The sequence below is a fragment of the Sciurus vulgaris genome, assembly GCF_902686455.1.
Source record: "Sciurus vulgaris genome assembly, chromosome: 11".
NCBI classification, from domain to species: Eukaryota; Metazoa; Chordata; class Mammalia; order Rodentia; family Sciuridae; genus Sciurus; species Sciurus vulgaris.
The window spans coordinates 83,219,749-83,240,641 of record NC_136472.1 but is presented as its reverse complement, the minus strand read 5'-3'; the positions used below and the strand labels follow the sequence as shown (position 1 = coordinate 83,240,641).

The window sequence follows — 20,893 nt, the reverse complement described above, 5'->3', positions numbered from 1 at the left end:
ACTTTTCAAAATAATGCTGAATAATTCTAATTCATTTCTGATTGACAGATTTATGCAGTGAGATATTTCTTCATTGTCAATCCTGTGTATTAGCATTAACTAGTTGGTATCAACTGATACCTGAGCTAACTTTGGAGGACTAAGGGGACAGAAGAATGAGAAATATTTTATATAAACAAACTCAGAGTTCCTACCCAGTCACAGACCAAAAGTCTGCTCTGTTATCTTCCTATTAGTTCAAACATAGTACTCTAGTGCAGGTACTAATAAAGGTAGTTGACCTTCAGCTTGTTCATATCTCTTTAATATGATTTCTTTAAAAGTATTTTTAAAGAAAAAATTTTAATTAACTTAATTTTAAAAGAATGAATAATACCAGTATTGTAACTCTGACAGTTTGTTGATAGAGAACTAAAAATTCCTCAAGGCCTTCTTGAAACAGGTGCTTCCAAGGTAAATAAAACACTTCAGGATGAATTATTACCTAAAGTATTACCAGAAAGTTACCACTTTCTGGTATTATTGCTCATTTTTATAATTCTGATTAGTACCCGCTTCTTTATGGTGTCTCAGTTACTCTCCTGAAGGAATTTCAAGTTTTCCAGCCTGTCTGTTGTTCCACTTTGTTGAATTTTTCACATTTGTATGCAGATCTGGCATTAATAATAAATTAAAACCAGAGAGTAAATTAATCTTCTAAAATTTTTTATTGCAGACTTAATTCAGTGCACAAATGAGATGAATGTGAACATCCCACAGTTGGCAGACAGTTTATTTGAAAGAACTACTAACAGTAGTTGGGTGGTGGTCTTCAAATCTCTCATTACAACTCATCATCTGATGGTGTATGGAAATGAGGTAAGAATTTTTGGTTAACAAGTATATTGATGTCATGATAATTCAGCTTGCTTCTTACTGAAACTTCAACAATAACCTCAGCAACTGAATAGTATAGATAAAAAGGGCAACGTACATAGCCAGGAATATAATTGTAAACCCCATATTTCAAGGAAAGATGGTGTGTAAAGTAGATAGCAGAATATGGATCAGAGTACAGAGGATTAAATAATGAGATCAAGAAGAAAAGATAATTTTAAGAGGTAATTTTCAGAAGCAGCACTGATCTTTGTAGTTCTCATTTATGCATTGTAGATTTGCCTGTGTCTCCTTGAAGTTTTATTATAGCCTATTCAGATTTCTGTGTGATCTCATATGGTTGTGGAAGTACTTTGCATATTTCAACATGATATTGAGGATTAAGTTGGCATTTTGTTGAGAGGTAGTATTGAAGATGCCTTCTTTATCTGAAAGGTGTGTCTTGAAGGCTTTGTTGCTCAGAAGAGTGACAAAGAAGACATAAAAGCTTTGCAATTTTCTGTTTGGAGAGAATTGTCTTACTTTCCATGATAGGATAATAGCTAATTTTTGATTCTTAGCCTTGAGTAGTCTTCTCAGCCTGCTCTATTTTGTCAAGTTCTGTCAAAAGGAGCTAAGAACAGTTGAATGAAAGGAGATAAATATACATTGCTATGAGACTTAAAAAAAAAAAATACAGCCCAAGAGAGCTCTCATAGGGATAAAGAGGGACTTCAGTTGTTGGTATTAGATTTTAGATTTCTGAGCACAACTTTGTGACATGCATCACTTTACTTATTACTTTGATCTATTCAGTCATGAGACTATTCTCTGACAAATACCAGTACAGCATTATTAAAGTTCAGAATTAAAGCAGCACTTTCCAACAAATCATACTGTTTGCCTCATTTTGGTATTTCCTTCTGCTCCTTGTCCAAAGGTGACTATATTTTTTAATAGCTATGATCATATAAGATAAAAATTATAATTAGCTTGTTTATATAATGTTATACTCTAAATATTCTTATGTCTATATTCATTGTATCTTTACAAATTTATTCCACAGTTTTCTTGATTATACCCCTTGCTGGAAATTTCATTTTCTGATTATTCATTGTTATGGTACCACATTGAGTAATTTTATTTTTAGTTTTAAGTTTTTTAAAAAAATTATTTCCAGAAATGTTACTTGTTACTTGAAATTTGATTACTGATTCAACATTCACAACCATTTTCAGGACATATGTTGCTTGATTGGTTTTCAGTTTATTATAACCACTTTACAGAGCCAGTAGAAATGTTTGGATATACTAACTTAAATGTAAACTTAAAACATTTTGGTCTTAACTAGGGTTAATAGTTTTATTTTAATCAAGAATATGTTTATATAAGATTGTGATTTTTCTGAAGAATTTCAGACTTATTTTTTACCCTTTTTTGTGTGTGTGGAAATGAATGTAGTTTATTCTTTAAAAGATAAAGCCACATATATAACCAACAGTGGTGCCAGATAGAAAAGCCACAGTGTTAATCATGGCTTTCACACGTTGTAAGTATGGAGGTACAGTGATAATAATGGCAAAACAAAGTTGACTGTCTTTCCATACAGTTGACTGACAGGGGAATGATAGCATTCCAGGGTGGTTTGGGTTTTTTTTGCTTTTGTTTTCAGATAAACTTATGATTTTAGTTTCCCTTAAGGAGCAAGGTTAATTCCATATGGTGCTCATTTTTATGCTAGTTTGTACAACTTGGAGGTTTTCTTATTGGCAGATGTTACCAGCCCATGTAGCCTTTTTTGCTAGATTGGTGAAGTGGTTCTTAGTTTAGTACCATTTTCAGTATTATTAGGATAATGTTGGAAATACGATCAAAACTTGACTTAAAACCATGTCTTTACATTTGAATATTATAATGACTGTAGAAAGGACTAAGAAAATTTAGATTTATTATTCCCAAAGACATGGATGAAATGGGCTGATAAACTAAAATATTTACATTCATTTCTAGAATGTAGTACTTGAAAAGAGTATTATCAAAACCTACAAACATCATACCAATAATTGTCTTAGGATATTTTAAATCCTTTTTGAAACAGATTGTTTTAGGATGATGATGAAACATGAATCTTCATTTCACAAACTGGTTTTCAAAATCCTTGTATGTTAATTTGTGGAAATCAGGTGAACAAGATTGAGTTGGGTGATTGTGTACATACTAGTTTATTGTAAGCCTCAGCATGTATTTAAAAAACTTTAAAAATAAAAACGGGAATCCTCAGGAGAAAGTGAAGTTGAAAGGCATTTCTTTAGCTGTTTTACAAGTTGTGTGTAAAAAGAAGTTAAGGTAATAAACTATGGTAAAAGCACTGTGGAGAACATTTTGACAATATTTTGGAAAGCTGAACTGTTATATAAATGCTGACCTAATGGTTCAGCCCTAAGTATGTATCATTAGAATGCTTAAGTAGTTGCACATAGAAACCAAGTTCAGAGATGTTAGTACGGCATTAATAATAAAAGAGGAAGTTGGAAAGAACTTAAAATTCCGTAAATTAAGAAATGACTACAAAATGAGAAACTAGTTTGTTGGAATAGTATGTCATTTAAATGAGTACGCTAGATTCACATATATCAAATTAATAATTCTTTGGGAATAGTTGAGTTAAAAATGCATGGCAAAAGAATAAGTATAGTATGACATTTCCATAAATTTAAAATAGAAAACAAGATTACATTTATAAGTACTTACACATGTAGTAAAAATCGTGGAGAAGAATGTGGAAATGATATATACCTGATTCAAAAGAGTAATAAATTCTGAAGAGGGATTGAGGGGGACTGAGATTAAAGGTGTATGTATGAAATGGATAATGTTTTGTTTCTATAACAAGATCTGGGGGGAATATGTTAAATGTATTTAACCTGGGCAGTGGGTAGAGGGCTCTCTGTAATATTGTTTTTCTGTATGATTAGGAGTATTTTGTTTAAAAAAAAATTCATAAAAATTTGGGACACCAGGTAGTTAAAATACAGCTAAGCGCAGTGCTATACACCTGTAGAGTTCCATCTACTTGGGAGGCTATGATGGGAGGATTGCTTGAGGCTAAACTGGATAGGCAATGTAACAAAACCTGTTCACAAAAAGTAAATGAGTAGGGCTGGGGATATAGCTCAGTTGGTAGAGTGCTTTCCTTGCAAGCACAAGGGCCTGGGTTCGATCCCCAGCACCGCCAAAAAAAAAAAAAAAAAAGTAAATGAGTAAATAAATAAAGTACAGATGAGATCTGAATATGATTAGCTGTGGTTGTAATACATACACTGCAGTAAAATCAAAATTACTGGTTCCTGATTAAAAGTACCTATTTCCTTTTATTATTTTTGACTTTAATACTACAGCATTGGGCATTAGACTTTTAATATATTCCTAGTTATATCTGGTAACTATTTCATGAAATAAGTGAGAATGAGAAATTTAAACTTAAAAAAATAGAAATTTAAACTTTTAAACTCAACGAAATGTGCTAACCATAATTTCTCCTCCTAATTTTCAAATTAGAGTTTGTGAGATGGCAGCACCTTAATTTGATATAATTATTTGTTTGTTTTTTTTTTTTCCAGCGTTTTATTCAGTATTTGGCATCAAGAAACACATTGTTTAACTTAAGCAATTTTTTGGATAAAAGTGGATTGCAAGGTAAAGACAACTTAATTCATTTTAGAATATCTAGAGTAATCACATATGATTACCACAGAATTTAACCTGGTGTGTTAGAACATGTAGTATTTTAATTTAAACCTTACGTTTTAGTGAAGGTCGTCGGGGGAGGGGAAACTTTCAGTTTGAAAATTAAGATTGATTTCACTACCTCACACCCCAAACTTGGAGAGGCAGTATAGGGTTGTTAATTGAGAGCATGGATTCTGAAACTGGATTGCTTGGATTTGAATCTCATCTTTACTGCTTACCAGTTGTGTGAACTTGAGCAGGATATTTTACCTCTCTGCATCTGTAAAGTCAGAAATAATGATAATCTCTATTCAATAGGGTTATCATGAGACTTAAACCTAGTTAATAACTAACTGTAAAGTGTGTAGTGCAATGCCTGGAACATGGGAGATATCGTGTATCTACTTTTGTTATTGTTCGTTGTTTTGTTTCATACTAAGAAATGTAGCTGAAATATTATGTTTTAGTAGTTTAGGTGAGTATAGTGTTGGATGAATTGCTCATTGATACACACAGCTTCTATTTTATTTTAAATTTAGTAATTTTGAAATTGCCATATTCTGGTTATAGCCGTTTGTGCCCATTCTGTCTTCTTAGAATCTATTGTACTTATTTCCAGAACAGGCTGTTAGCATTGTAGAATGTCAACTCTAGGATGAACTGCATAAAGACATACCAAATGATTTGGGAATATTAAAGTGAGACTTAATTGGGGGAATGTTTGTAGGGAAGGTGAGACTTGTGTTTGTCTTTGAGAAATGGATGAGGAAGTGAATTGACTTAAGCACAGGTACATAATATACAGACATGAAATTTCACAGAATTTAAGACTTCTTGGCAAATAGCCCTCAAAAAACTGTTCTGAGCCAAAATCAGACACAAGATTTTGAAAGACTTGCAATTTTACAGTGTAGTGGAAGGCTTAGTTTTTTCTGGAAGCAGGGAATGTATGATATAAAGAAAGTATAACTTGGTCAAGTTGAATCAGAATAAACCAAGTCTTAAGACATTGAGACTATTCTAGAGATTACTCTGGTCTTCCAGTAGAGTAAATGAAGGCCTGAATATGGTTCTTAAGAAAATAAAATCATTGGGATTTAGTGTTTATGTTAGGGACTGCCTAGTTCAATATTTTTCCTTTCGTGAAATGGAAATATTACCTGGATTCTGAAAGACTAGTAAATATGTTACAAAATTCATTTTATTTTAATAAGAGCTATAGTGTACTCTAAGGAGGACAAATTTTAAGCAGTAGATCCCTCTTTTGAAATGAAATCTTACCCAGAAGACAGGTATCTATAACAAATAAATATGGGTCTTCTCTGATTTGGGGGAAATGGAAGAAACTCTCCCTCTCCCTACTTATCCTTTTATTTCTGCTGCTACTTTCCTTATTCATTGGAACTTTAAAAATCTGTGGAAAACAGTATGTGAAACACTGCTCTAAAACAGGTCTTAAAACTGTCCTTCATGTAAAGGAATAAAATTCTTAAAACCTCTATCATTAAGGAAATAGGAAATTAGTAGGGAATAATATACAAAAACCTTACTTGGACATATGTATAAACCCTTTTGTCTCATTCTAAAGAGATTGTTAAGACAAAACAACAATTAAAAACATGTAATCAGTGGTATTTTTGAAAAGTAATTTTGATTATGGATGTATTTTGTTGTGTGGAGTCTGGTATATCAGACGTACTGGGCATATAGAATAAATCTCTAGTCTAGTATTATAGACATGTTGTACTACTAATAGTTACCAGTAGTACTTGGAGTAAGAATAATGTGGAATCACCAAGGAATAGTTAAAGGAATGTTCCAAAGAAGCTGAGCCTTGAAAGATGGAAGATAGTTCCCATACTAGAGAGAATGGAGTAGAATAGATTAGGGGGAATAATATGAACCAAAGAGCTGAGGAACATTCATATTTACCAGTGATGTGCACTAGAGGTGTGAGGCGGCTAGATGAGGAAAGCATAGTTTTAAAAGTTTTGTTTACTGATTTTTCTCCAGTGGATCATCACGTCACTGAATTTTGCGGGGGGCACTCAATAAATATTTGTTGAACAAAGTGGTAATCATGCTAAATCTAGTCTCATTACATTTTTTCAGTCATTTTCAGGTATTGCCTTTTTAAAGTAGCAGGAGTGATCAAATACAGTTAAATTTTTTAAGATTAAGAAGAGTTAAAATGGACATCTCAAGTCATGCAATAACTAACATTAAAGTTTTTTTTATAACATTAATGACATTTTATATTGCTGAAGTTTTCAAATGTGATTTTAATGAAGCAAAATACTAGAATGATTTGTGTTCAGGTACAAGGTTTCATTGAAAACATTCATATAGGGGAGCAAGAAAGGGCACTACAGTATTTCTACAGAAAAAGTTTGTCCATAGAAATTACAGGGTTAAAAACTTCATGTTAAAGTTTTCTATAAGGATGATATATTCAAAGATTTAAATCTTGGATTGAGATTGTCTTCAAGTATAAAAATTAGAGAATTTGTAAGGTAATTTGAGGAATGGTATTATAGTTCCAAAGGATATTAAATTTGAGTTGTGAGGTTATTGAGTTGTGTAAGAGAACATATTCTTCCATTTCCTGTTGAATAAGGAATAGAAATGTGGATCAGAAGCAAAATAGACTTCTTTTAGTGAAATTTAGTGAAAAGGGCCTTTCAGGTCACATATGACACACTTGACTTTAAAAATGTGAATTCTTCCCTGGCATGGTCAGATACGCCTTTAATCCCAACAGTCTGGAGGCTGAGACAAGAGGATCATGAGTTTGATGACTGCCCGGACAAAATAGCAATACCTGTCTTAAAAAAAAAAAAAAGTTAATTCTTACAGAATTTCATGTGATAATGTTATTCGTTAGTTACTTAATTTACATTACTAAATTGAATTATATTATCAAGATATTATAACCATTGAATAAATGAGTTGTTTTTATAGGTAAATTGGGATTTTAGTCATTTATGAAAACTTCCTTTTCTTACAGGATATGACATGTCTACATTCATTAGGAGGTATAGTAGATATTTAAATGAAAAAGCAGTTTCATACAGACAAGTTGCATTTGATTTCACAAAAGTGAAGAGAGGGTGAGTTATGCTTTCTTTTTTTGAATTAATTTAATTAATTTGAATATTTAACAATGTAAAATATAGGAATTTTCAGATTATGAATTGTGGAATTTAGCCAGTTTTGAAAGATGAACTTCAGTTTTCTTTGAAGAAGGGTGGCAGATAGTTTTTGTAGAAGGATTTTTTTCAAGTTTAAAAAACTTTAATAACAGCTTTATTGAGGTAAAGTTCATATAATATAAAAATAACCCTTTTAAAATCTCCAATTCAGTGTTTTTTTGTGTATTTACAAAGTTCTATGACATTATTCCCTTTATTCAATTCTAGAACATTTTCAGCACCCTATTAGCAGTCATTTCCCATTCCCCTTTCCCTCAGATCTTGGTGACCATGAATCTGTTTTGAACAGGTCATATAAGTGGAGCTATACAAGATGTGATATTTTATGTCTGGCTTCTTTCATTTAGCATAATATATTTAATCTGTAATATTAATGTTTTAGCGTATATCAGAACTTCATTTTTTTATAGCCAACTAATACTTAATTGTTGATATATATCTTTTTTTATCTGTTCATCAGTGGATGGACATTCAAGGGTTTTCTACTTTTTGGTTATTAGGAAAAATGTTGCTGTGAACATAATTGTACAAGATTTTGTGTAGATTATCTTTTGACTTCCCTTGGATGTAAACCTAGGAGTGGAATTGCTGTAACTGTTGGGTTTAGCATTTTGAGCAACTGCCAAACTGTTTTTCAAAACAGGCGAACCATTTTATATTCCCACTAGCAGTGAGTGGGGAGTTCTAGTTTCTCCATATTCTTGCCAAAACTCATTATTTTCTGGGTTTTTTGTTTATTTGATTTTTATTCTTGTTTAATTGTAGCCATCCTACTGCATGTGAAATACTGTCTTGTGATTTGGAGTTTGCATTTCCCTGATAGCTAATGACAGTGAGCATCTTTTAACATGCTTATATGTGTTATCACCTGTTGTTCACCTATAGTCATATATAGGGTTTAGTATTATATGCAGTTTCAGACACCCACTGGGCATCTTGGGGTTTATCATGTGTGGATAAGAGGGCACTGCTGTATATTCTGCAACTATTTTGGATACCAGTACCTTGATCACATATAATTTGCAAATATTTTCTTTCCTACTGTATCTTGTTTTTTTTTCCATTGATTTGATGATGTCCTTTGAAGAACAAAAAATTTTCATTTTGACTAAGTTCAATTTATCATTTTTTCCCCATTTGGTTGCTTGGACTTTGGCATCATGTCAAAGAAAAACATTGTTTAATAAAAGGTCACAGATTCACTTCTGTTTTATTCTAAGATACAGTGTTAGCCTTTAAATCTAGGTTTTTAATCTATTTTGAAATAATGTTTATATATGGTGTGAAGCATGGGTTCAAAATTGTACTAGCACAATTTTATAAAAAGGTTATTCTTCTCTCATGGGGGGTGGTGTATTACTACTGTTGTTGAAAATGAATTGGCCATAAATGTAAAGATTTATTTCTGAATTTGCAATTCTGTTGATCTATATGTCTGTCCTCATGCCGGTATCATACTAACTTGATTATTTTTTTTGATAGTGAATCTTGAAATTAGAAAGTGTAAGTCCTACAACTGTGTTCTTTTTCAGGATTGTTTTGGTTCTTTTAATCTCAAATGCAGAAGATGAATTTAGTTTTTGCTGTATCCCAAATAATAATTATCTTAGTATAAGAACTAGTCATAAAAATGATAAAATCAATGCTTCTGATATACACAGATTTTTCCCTACATAAGAATAATGTCTGATGGCAGATTTTTTTTTTCCCTATAATAAATATTCTTTTTTTCTTTTTTGGGGAGCAGTACTTGCGATTGAACTCAGGGCCTTACATATGCTAGGCAAACACTGTACCATTGATCTATAGCCCCAGTCACTAAAGGTTTTCTTGAGGGGCATTGCTGGACCTTTTAGTTGCCAAGGCCTATCTTGAGGTTACTCTGACATCTGCAGAAATATTCTGGTAGATTCCTTTCTGAGCTACTCTGCAACTCAAACATCCCAAAGACTTAAGCAATTGGTATGTTCCTTTGTTCTCTTGAAATTTTAAATTATTAAAGTGAAGTAGAAAATTTCATAAAAATATTGAAGTAACGCTTAGTTATGCAAGAATTTTGAAGCAGAACTCAGGTGTTCTGTTTTAACAATCCCAAATTAATCAAGAAGTGATTTTAGTTTGGAAACTTACCAAAATTAAATTCTACAGATTTTATTTCATGCTTTAGACACTTCATAGATGATAGAGGAGAGGTTCATATTAGAAACCTGGTTCTTGACGCCTGGATCCTGCCCAGTAAACCATTTTCTAGTTGGGCTACATTAATACTTTACTATAAAGTGTTTTCAGTAAAGTTCATCTTTAAGGTATTTATAGATTAAGGTATTTATAGATTTCGGAGATTGAAAATTTTTATATCTGACAGAGCAAACTCTCTCATGTGCTACTGTCAGCTTAAGATAATTTTTTACATTTATAAAAATAGTAAACTTTTTAAAAAATTCAACAGCAGTTTAACTTACAGGAAATGCTAACATTTTGGCATATCTAATCTTCTTTGTAAATAGAAATAAATGTGTGCATGAAGCACATAGAAAACTATATAACAGTTGGATCATATTCTTTGAAAATTGCTTCCTTCCTACTGTGTATTGTGGACATTTTTAATCTCTATACATACAGATTCATCTCATTCTGAATAGGCATGAATGTAGAATTATATTCTATATGTACAATTGATCTAATCCCTTTTTTTTTTTTTTTTTTTTACAAAAGCAGTGAGTTGACCATCCTTTTACATATGTGTGCATTCTTTCTTTCTTTCTTTTTTTTTTTTTTTTTTTTTTTTTTTTGGTGCTGGGTATTGAACCCAGGGCCTTGTGCATGCGAGGCAAGCACTCTACCAACTGAGCTATATCCCCAGCCCATGTGCATTGTTAAGTGAGTTTTATTATAGAATAAATTCTTAGGATTAATGAGTCATAGGACATATACAGTTAACATTTTAATAGAAAATATCAAAATTTCCCTTTATAAAAGTTTGGTGAAATTGATTTTTTCTTTTTCCCTTTTTTGGATACTTGGGGATGGCTTTTTTATTTTGAGACAGGGTCTCACTAAGTTGCTGAGACTGATCTCGAACTTGTGATCCTCCTGTCTCAGCTTCCCAAGTCCCTGGGGTTATAGGCATGCAACACATTGCTCAGCAATTATTGACTTAAATACAGTTATCAATACCTTTTTAATTCATCCTTATAGAAAATGTATCTTATTTAGTATGCATTTTATATTAGTAAATTAAATAAGTAGTATTTTCTTTTTTAAAAAAAATACCATTCATGCTTTGTTAATTCATGTCTATTGCCATTTCTCTATTAGATTTTTCATTCTTTTTTGTTGTGTTGAATAGTGGTCAGAGCTTTCACAGCCTTTCATAGGTAGACAAATATATGTTTGAAAACTAGCTTTACTGTATTTGAATGAGGAACTTAGTAAGATAGTTAAGCTAGCTTGCTGACTAAAAAAAAAAAAACCCAGAAAAACCTTTATTTTAAAATAATTTTTGCTTGTGGAAATGTTACCAGAATATTACAGAGAACTTCTGTGTGTTTTACTCAGAATCATTATTTTTTAACATTTTGCCAGCATTTGCTTAATTATATTCTGTGTGTGTATGTACTACTTCTAATGAATGCTTTGAGATTGGGTTACACGTCTCAGGCCCTTTTATAGTTTATATCTCTCAATACTTTGATGCGTGTTTTCTAAAAACAATGATCTTTTATTAACATATCCATCAGCTTGCAAACTTTTTTTTCACATAGTGACACAAACTGATGTTAGTCATATAGGATACTCAGATAAATGGAGAGGATTGGTTGAACCTGAAGGGTTAAAGGACCAATTTCTTGGCACATGTACAACCCTTTTCTACTATACTAGAATGTGATGCCAGAATTGTGAAGCCTTGATCCAAACTCGGAGTCATTTCAACTGTGAAACAGTGATGATTTGAATAGTATTATCTATCTGAATTTTTTTGCGAGTTAGATGAGATAGAATATATGCTATGTAGCACATGATAAGCACTCACCAGATGAACTTTTTGTGTATTAGGAAAATAAGTTGTCAGGGTTATAAATATTTCCCCCGTTGTTTTAACGTTGTTAAGTTTAAAAATCTTGGGTTGGGGTATCTTGCTTATTGGCAGAGCACTTGCCTTGCTTTCACAAAGCCCCGGGTTTGATCCCCAGCACTGCCAAAAAAAAAAGAGAAGATGGGGTAGGAAGGATAATAGAGTGATTCAGATATTATTATCCTATGGACATATGTGACTACACAATTGGTGGGATTCTACATCATGTACAACCAGAAGAATGAGAAATTATACTCCACTTATGTATGACGTATCCTAGTGCATTTTACTGTCATGTATAACTAATTAGAACAAATAAAAAATTTTAAAAATGTTTAAAAATATTAAGTCATCAAACTTACCTTTATTTTTATGACTTATCTTTCATGCTAGCTCAGGGAAAGCTTTTCTACCCCAAAATGATCAATTACCTGTGCATATTTTTCTCTTATATGGATCGACATTGTCATTTATGGATTCAGTATTTTATATTTAAACTTGATTCATTTTTTAAAAAATGACATAGAAGCCAATAATTGCCCCCCAACTTTTTTTTTTTTCCCCTCCTCATTCGAGGCACTGGGGATTCGAACCGCAGCCCTTGCGCATGCTAGGCGAGCGCTCTCCAAAACGAGCTATTTCTTTGGCTCCCAATAATCGCCTTTTAAATGAAAATATAGGGTATTGAAAAACCAAAATGAATTACCCAGAAAAATGGTTAAACAGCTTTTTAAAAAAAATTTTTTTTTTAGTTGTAAGGACACAAAGTCTTTATTTTATTTATTTATGTGGTGCTGAGGATCGAACCAGTGCCCCACACATGCAAGCCATTAAATGGCTTTTGACTCGATGTATATTTTATTTTCTCTGTAAGGCACCTTTTGTTATTCTGGCAAATTTTTAGTCATTATTCTAGAATTTATTTGAATATTTTGAGAAAGCTTTATTTTTGTCAGTATATGACACTGTCACATCTGTGGGAAAATAGTTTTATGTTTATAGCTTCAGGATTTGTCAAAGTGTTTAAACATAGAAGATATTAATAGTTTTCACAAAGATGAGCAAATGAGTTTATAAACAGTACATGAAATGGTTTTATGTATAAAGGACCCCATAAATTGCCTGCAGATTTATCTTTTCAGTTGTTTGTTAAGTATTTGTTCCTTCATTTTCTTTCTTTTTTTTTTACATTTTGTTTTTTGGTAGTATTAAATCACTATGCTGAATTATCTTGTAGTCTAAATTGGTAGCATCCCAAGTGACAGGATTTTGTTGTATAAGCAAAAGAAGGAGTAACTCAGGATTGCCTTTAATAGGACATGGAAATCAAGCCTTTAATCCATTGCTTTCTTAAATTTGGCAAGAAAGTATCAGTCTGTTTATGAAGTATAAAAACTTATATTATGCATGAAATATGAAGTCATTGAATCATAACCAAATATTTGGATTTGTTAAGTATTTGAGCTTCTCTGAAATCTGATATGAGCATATGATAAATAACTAAGATTTTTCTTACTTGAAGAATTTTAATGTTTTCTGGTAAGAAATGCAGAGGCTAAAGAGAAATGAAGGAGTCAAAAACATTCCCTCAATTTCTGGGATAAAAGACACTGAGAAGATGACATCTTTTACTAGGAAGGTTTTGGAAAGAATATAGTGTCTAGTGATAAAGAAGTAAGACCCTGAGGGTAGGGGTAGGGGTAGGGCTCAGTGGTAGAGCATTTGCCTACCAGGTGTGAGGCCCTGAGTTCAGTCCTCAGCACCACATAAAAAATAAAGGTATTGTGTTCATCTACAACTAAAAAATAAATCAATAAGAATGAAGAATTAAGGACCTAATTTGGAAATACTATCTTTGAGATACATGTGATTTAAACAGCCTGAAATACCAAATAGGCAATTGGACATAGTAACTCGAAACTAAGCATTCTGGAAATATGAGTGTGTTAATGGCATTTTGGTGATTTCAACCTTGAGAATGACATTTAACCGGGAGAGTAAAGATAGAATGAGAAGAGAGAACCCAGAATGACTTTTAGGTACACCAACATCTATTTTAGAGGGTGGGTAGAGGATAAGGAGCCAACAAACAATATTGAACTAAATGCTAGTGAGATGAGAAGAAAGCAAGGAGAGAGATGTAGTGGATGTTTAAGGGAATATTTCATGAATGAGGGAAAATGTTAGCTGGGAATGGCTTGGTGGTAGGTAAGAGTGTCTGCTTGGCATGCCTGAGGTCCTAGGTTTGGTTCGATCCCCAGCACCACAAAAAAAGAAAAGAATGAGGGGAAACTTTTGAATGATGTTGAGAAGTCTAGTTAGATGAGGTAATAAAGTACCTATTGGAGGAACTGGAAATGTAGCACAGTGATAGATCTCTTGTCTAGAATGTGAGAAGCCCTTAATCCCCCAGTTTCACCAAAAAGTAAGTACAGAAAGGAGAAGCAACACAGAGTTTATCTATGCCCTAGAGAAGTTTAACTGGACTGGTGATAGTGGGAATTCATTGGAATGAACTGAAAAATAAATGTAAGGTAATATGTGAACTCTTTTGTTAAGCTTGCTTGGCTCTGTAGGGGAGTAGCTGCTGGATGGGAATAGGGATTAGTGGCGGGTGAGTGAGAGAGAAAGGGAGAGAGAATTTTTTTGTTTTTAAGAAATGGTGATTGGTGATCCTAGAATTTTTGCTTGTATCTCTAAGGGAATTATCTGGTATAAAAATCAATTAATGAGCTGCACTGGCTGCTTGCTAAATAAGGCTAATTAAAATGAAATTGGTAAAAATGAAATAAAAAACTCATCTCTTCACTTGAATCAGCCAAATTTCAGATGTTTAGTAGCCACATTTAACTAGTCAGTCTACCATATTAAATTATGCAGATATAGAGTAGTTTCATCATCACAGGTAGTTCTGTTGAGTGGTGCTATGTTAAAAAGAGGACAATGGACTGACCGAATGGGATGCTGAAGACCTGCATAAGTGGTATTTCTGTTTGATAGAAAAAGACCTCTTCCATTGCAATAGGAGGAGACCAAATAGATATAGTTTGGGTTTCAAGAAGACCAGACAGTGTCTTTTTTGGTGTTTATTTCTGAATGAAGTACTTTGGGAGATTATGATCCAAGAGTTTATGTGAGTAGACAGCAATATAGAAGTAGGAGAAATAGTTATGAACATACTTAGGAAAGGAGTACACTAAACAAAGCTAAGAAGATTGCTCACAATGTTGAATACCTATTAAAGGTTGATGGTCATGAATTCATTTTTGCCAGTTTGCTCAGTTGTATGGTTTTCCTTACTAGTACACAATTGTGTGTGTATAGGCACACGTAGCTTAATTGAATTAAACATTTGTTTAGCCAGAATTGTGAATTTTCCAGATGATTGCAGTGAAAGAAGACGGGTGCAAGAAATTAGGGATATTTGTAAGAGGGTGTTTTCAACAATGATCTGTGGAATAATAAGCTACATAAAGAAAGTAAAAATGAGAAGGGATCAATGTAGGTAGCTGTAGAGTTGATAAATTGAGGTTTTTGATGAGGTCAAATAGTTTTTAGCTTGAGGATACTTCACCAAAGCATTTGGAAGTTTAAAAGGTTATTGTCATAGGGTAAGGTGGCTGAATTTTGTCTTTTTAAAATCTAAGAGCTAAGGAGTGGAATAGTGTATCTTGGGACAGTAAGGATCTGACTGTAAGAATAGGGGATGCTGTAAAGGAGCTTTGAGATCAAGATGTTGAAGTTAGCCAAAAAAGACTGAACCAATGTACAAGTCTTTTGTACTAGAGAAAGACCAGAAGGTAAAAAAATAACTTCAACAAGAAGAGAGAGGGAAAAGGGAACTGATGGAAACTAATGAGAATGTGATGTTTATGAAAATGAAGGTTTGCAAAGAGGGATTGGTATTCTCAGCCCAAACTCCAGCAGCTGGTATCAGCTTAGGTAGTTACTTGAGAGGAAATAGTTTCAAACAGTTGATGAATGGGTTAACACATTGTATTAGTAAGACTATTTAGGGTAAAACTGGTTAGTAGCAGCCTAACTAAAGCAGTTCAGTGTTTATTAACTGTTGTTTCCTGCAAAGCATTATTGTTGCTTTTCATAGCTTAATTTTTTTTTCCTGGTATCTGGATTGTGGTTGATTAGGTTTTAGCTATAATCTATATTATAAGCTATTTGAGTCCTGAATAAAATACTTTGAATACAACAGTGGTCCAAGACTTGAGTTCAGCTCTTAACTCTCATTTTAGTCAGCCTTTTCACTGCTGTGACAAAAAGACCTGACAAGAACAATTTTGAAGGATGAATAGTTTATTTTGGGGGCTCACAGTTTCAGAGGTCTCGATCCATAGACAGCTCCATTCCTTGGGGCTCTAGATGAGGCAGACTATCATGGTGAAAGAGTGTGGCAGAAGGAGGCGGCTCACATGATGATGAGAAAACAGAGAAAGAGACTCCACTTGCCAGATACAAAATACATACCCAAAGGCACACTCCCAGTAACCCACCTCTTCAAACCACACCTTATCTGCCTTCAAGTATTACTCAGTTAATCCCATTAGGGAATTAATTCACTGATTGGGTTAAAGCTCTCATAACCCATTAATTCCACTTCTAAACCTTGTGTTGTATCACACATGAGCTTTTGGAGAACATCTCACATCCAATCTGTAACAACTACATAATGTTTTAACTGTTCAGTGTTCAAATGATTTTCTTTTTTTTAATTGATTAAGTCTGACTTTCACATACATGAGTGGTGATTGTGAAGATCATATCGTTTCCCTATAGGAAAAGTACACCATTGACCTGGTATATAATATAAACTTCAGTTCTTATGTCTCATGCTTTACATCTTTCTTTTTGCTTTTAAATGAACACAGTGTTATTGGAAATATATAGTGTGACTTTATTTTTTTTTCCCTGTGTGATCCTTGCGTGTGATTTTAAGTACATTGACTTAAAAATTCGTGACATTTCATTAGAAACTTTATTCCCTAAGTATAGACCCAGATGGGAGTTTGAAATCTGATTTGTTAGCAGATTCATTTGTTTCTTTCTTTTTTATTCTTTCATAATAGGGCTGATGGAGTTATGAGAACAATGAACACAGAAAAACTGTTAAAAACTGTACCAATTATTCAAAATCAAATGGATGCACTCCTTGATTTTAATGTAAGTCAATTATACATTTGTAATTTAAGATTTAAAATACTGCATCATTGTAACCAATTTTTATTCTTTTCTCACACTATAAAACCCTACTTGCCTAAATATTTTCTATAAATATCCCTAGACAAATTCCTTTTCATTTTTATGTTTTAGATTTGCTCTAATTTCTTATATGTTTCTTTAGCTCTAGAATTTTAGATGTATAAGCTAAAGAAAGTGATGGAGAAGACAAAGGGGTTGATCTGAAAATGTATTTTATTTTCAAATCTAATATATGCATAATGATTTTCTTTATGAATAGCCACCTTATTGTTTCACTTCTGTTTTATAAGTATAATAATTATCAAAAATGAAGGGAAGTTCAAATGGTGTCATAGTCTGTTATGTATTACCCAAAGGGCATTGTGATCCCTGGAGATTTTATTTAAATGACCACTATCTGAACCAAGTTGCCAGCATTGTCATTAGTTTGTACTGTGTTGGAAGTTAGCATTTGCAACTCTTCTCTCTTCTTCTTCCTCTCCCTATCCCCTCTGATTTTTATTGGTGCATTATAATTACACTTAACAGCAGGATTTATTGTTCCATATTTGTACATGCATATAACATAATTAGGTCTTTTCCTCCCTTTGTTTCTCTCTTTGTCCCCTTCCTCTACTTCACTGGTGTCCCTTCTATTTTCATGAGGACACTCTCTCCCCCTTTTCTTTTCCTTTTTCTTCTGTAGCTTCCACGTATGAGAGAAAACATGACCTTTTTATCTTCTGACTTTCGCTTATTTTGCTTAACATAATGTTCTCAAGTTCCATCCATTTTCCTCCAAATGACATAATTTCATTTTCTTTGTGACTGAATAAAACTCCATTGTGTATATATGTATCCCATTTTCTTATCCATTTATCCCTTGATGGATACCTTGACTGTTTCCATAGTTTGTCAATGGTGCTACTATAAACATGGGTATGCATGTATCATTTAGCATGATGACTTCAGTTCTTTATGATAAATAGTGAGGAATGATATAGTTAGGTCATATGGTGGTTCCATTCCTGGTCTTTTGAGGAATCGCCATACTGATTTTCAGAGCGCCTGTATTAATTTTGTCTCAAGAACTGTATATTATTACTTTCCCCCTGCATCCTTGCCAGCTTTGAATGTTATTTATATTTTCAAGGATTGCCTTTCTAATTGGAATGAGATGAAATCTCAGTAAAGTTTTTTGACTTGCATTTCCTGTTTGCTAAAAATATTGACCATTTTTTCATACATTTGTTGGCCATTTGTATTTCTTCTTTTGAGAAGTATCCATTCAGTTTATTTGCCAATTTATTGACTGGATTATTTTGTGTTTTGGGGGGTGTTAATTTTATGTTCTTTATATATTCTGAATATTAACTCCTCTATTGGAAAAACATCTGGCAAAGATTTTCTCCCATTCTGTTGGCTGTCTTCACTCTCTTATTTCCTTTGCTGTGCAGAAGCTTTTAAATTTGATGCCATCCCATTTTTTAATACTTGTTCTAATTTTCTGAGTTTTAGGAATTCTACTGAGGAAGTTGTTGCCTGCACCTATATGTTGGAATATTGATCCTATGTTTTCCTCTCTATTTCAAGGTTTCTGGTCAAATTTCTAGGTCTGGGATCCATTTTCAGTTGACTTTTGTGCAGGGTGAGGGATAGAAATCTATAGTTTCCTTCTTCACCAGGATTTTCACTTCTTCCAACACCATTTGTTAAGACTGTCTTTTTCCAGTGTATATTTTTGGCACCTTTGTTGAGGATTAGTTGACTGTATCTGGGTGGGTTCGTCTCTCTGTCTTCTATTCCATTTATTCATATGTCTTTTTAAACCAGTACCATGCAGTTTTTGTTACTATACCTTTCTAGTATAATATAAAATAGAGCATTGTAATTCCTCCAGCATTGTTCTTTTTGGTTAGAGTTGTTTTGGCTGTTCTGGATCTTTTATTCTTCTATATGAATTTTAGGACTTTTTTTGTGAAGACTCATTGGTATTTTAATGGAGATAGCATTGAATCTGTAGATTCCTTTTGGTAATTTTAACGGTATCAGTTCTTCCTCCCCATTCATCTTTCATGGTCTTCTTCACCTTCTTTCTTCAGTGATCTATAATTTTTATTGTAGAAGTCTTTTACCTCCTTGGTTAGATTTATTCTTAGATTATGTACATATGTACGTTATTTATGTATGTTTTCATGAGGTTATTATGAATGGAATTATTTTCCTGATTTCTTTTTTAGTAAATTCATTGGTGTATAGGAAAGTTATTGATTTTTGTGTGCTGATTTTTGTATCCTGCTGATTTACTGAATTTTTTTATTAGCTCTGGAAATCTTCTAATGGAGATTTTTGGATCTTCTAAGTATAGGATCTTAACATCTGCAAACAGTGGTAATTTGACTTCTTTCTTACCTCTTTGTATCTCTTTTATTTCCTTTTCTTGCCTAATTGCTCAGGCTAAAATTTTAAGTAATTATATTGAATAGGAGTGGTAAGAGTGGACATCCTTGTCTTGTTACTGATTTTAGAGGAAATACTTACAGTTTTTTCCATTCACTGTAATATTGGCTTTGGGTTTGTCCCATATAGTCTTTATGATGTTGTGGTAACTTTCTTCTGTCTCTTAGTTTCTTCAGTATTATTATTATTTTTTATACAAATAGGTGCAGAATTTTGTTGTAAGCTTTATCTGCATCTGTTGAGATTATTATATGGTTTTGATCCTCAATTCTATTTATGTAGTGAATTCCATTTATTGATTCATGTATTTTAACCATCTTTGCATCCCTGGAATGAAATGAATTTGGTCATAAAGTACAGTCTTCTTTATGTGTTGTTAAATATGATTTGCTAAGTTTTTTTTTTTTTTTTTTTTTTAATTAGAGCATTATTATTATACATAGTAGTTGGGTGCATTTTGACAAAAACCATAAGTGTAAAGAATTTGATTTCAATCCCTATTTATGCCCCTTCCCTTTTCTTCTCCCTCCTCTTATTCTTTTTCCCCTACTATACTGATTTTCCTTTTGCTTATTTATTTATTTGTTTGATTCATACTTACATATACATAAAGAAATTCTTTTGGTACATTTATATATGCATATAACATGATTTTGTTAAATATAGTCCATATTTTCTCCCCTTCCCATTTGTACTCTCTACCTCTTGTTCTCTTCCACCAATCTTCCCTGTATCTTTATATCGACTCTCTACATGCCTTCTTTGATTTGGTAAGTTTCATTAAGGATTTTTGTGTCTATGTTCATCAAGGATATTGGTCTGTAAGTTTTCTTTTCTTGATATAGCCCCCATCCCTTCTCTCATTTTGGCCTGTGTTAATCCCTTGAATGGGATTGTGATGATTTCATGATGAAATTGATTTTTTTCTTTAACTTATGTTATCAGTTGCTAGTCTTAATGCTTCTTCAGGCAGGAAGTAGATCTGTGTTGTTCTCTGCTATATCCCCATTGTCCAAGAATGCATGGCACGTAGTTAAGTGTCCAGTAAATGAATCCTGTGTTTCAAAGAATAGAGCAGGATTATCAAACTGCAGCCTGCTGCCTGGTTTTGTGTGGCACATGAGATAAAAATTGTTTTTCTATCTTGAAACAGTTGAAAAAATTTTGAGGAGTATTTTGTGATAGGTGAAAATTATAAGAAATTTCAGATTTCAGTGTTCATAATAGTATTCCTGGATCATAGTCAGGCTCATTGGTTTACATACTGTCCATGGTTGCTTTCATATTGTAACAGCAGAGTCCTTAAACTGGGTGGCCCATAAGTCTAAAACATTTACGGTCTGACCCTTTACTCTCCCCAACGCCCCAT

At 32.8% G+C, this 20,893-nt stretch overlaps 1 protein-coding gene across 12 annotated transcripts in view; it reads left to right on the top strand.

The window, feature by feature from the left end:
• Nucleotides 1–20,893, top strand: part of PICALM (phosphatidylinositol binding clathrin assembly protein) — a 106,374-nt gene that overhangs the window by 37,669 nt on the left and 47,812 nt on the right. For all 12 annotated transcript variants that reach the window (XM_079105582.1, XM_079105581.1, XM_079105580.1 and 9 more), the window contains exons 2-5: nt 716–858; nt 4,476–4,551; nt 7,592–7,694; nt 16,953–17,046. In XM_079105582.1, the coding sequence (XP_078961708.1) occupies nt 716–858; nt 4,476–4,551; nt 7,592–7,694; nt 16,953–17,046 (416 nt within the window). The remainder of the gene's footprint in view (nt 1–715; nt 859–4,475; nt 4,552–7,591; nt 7,695–16,952; nt 17,047–20,893) is intronic.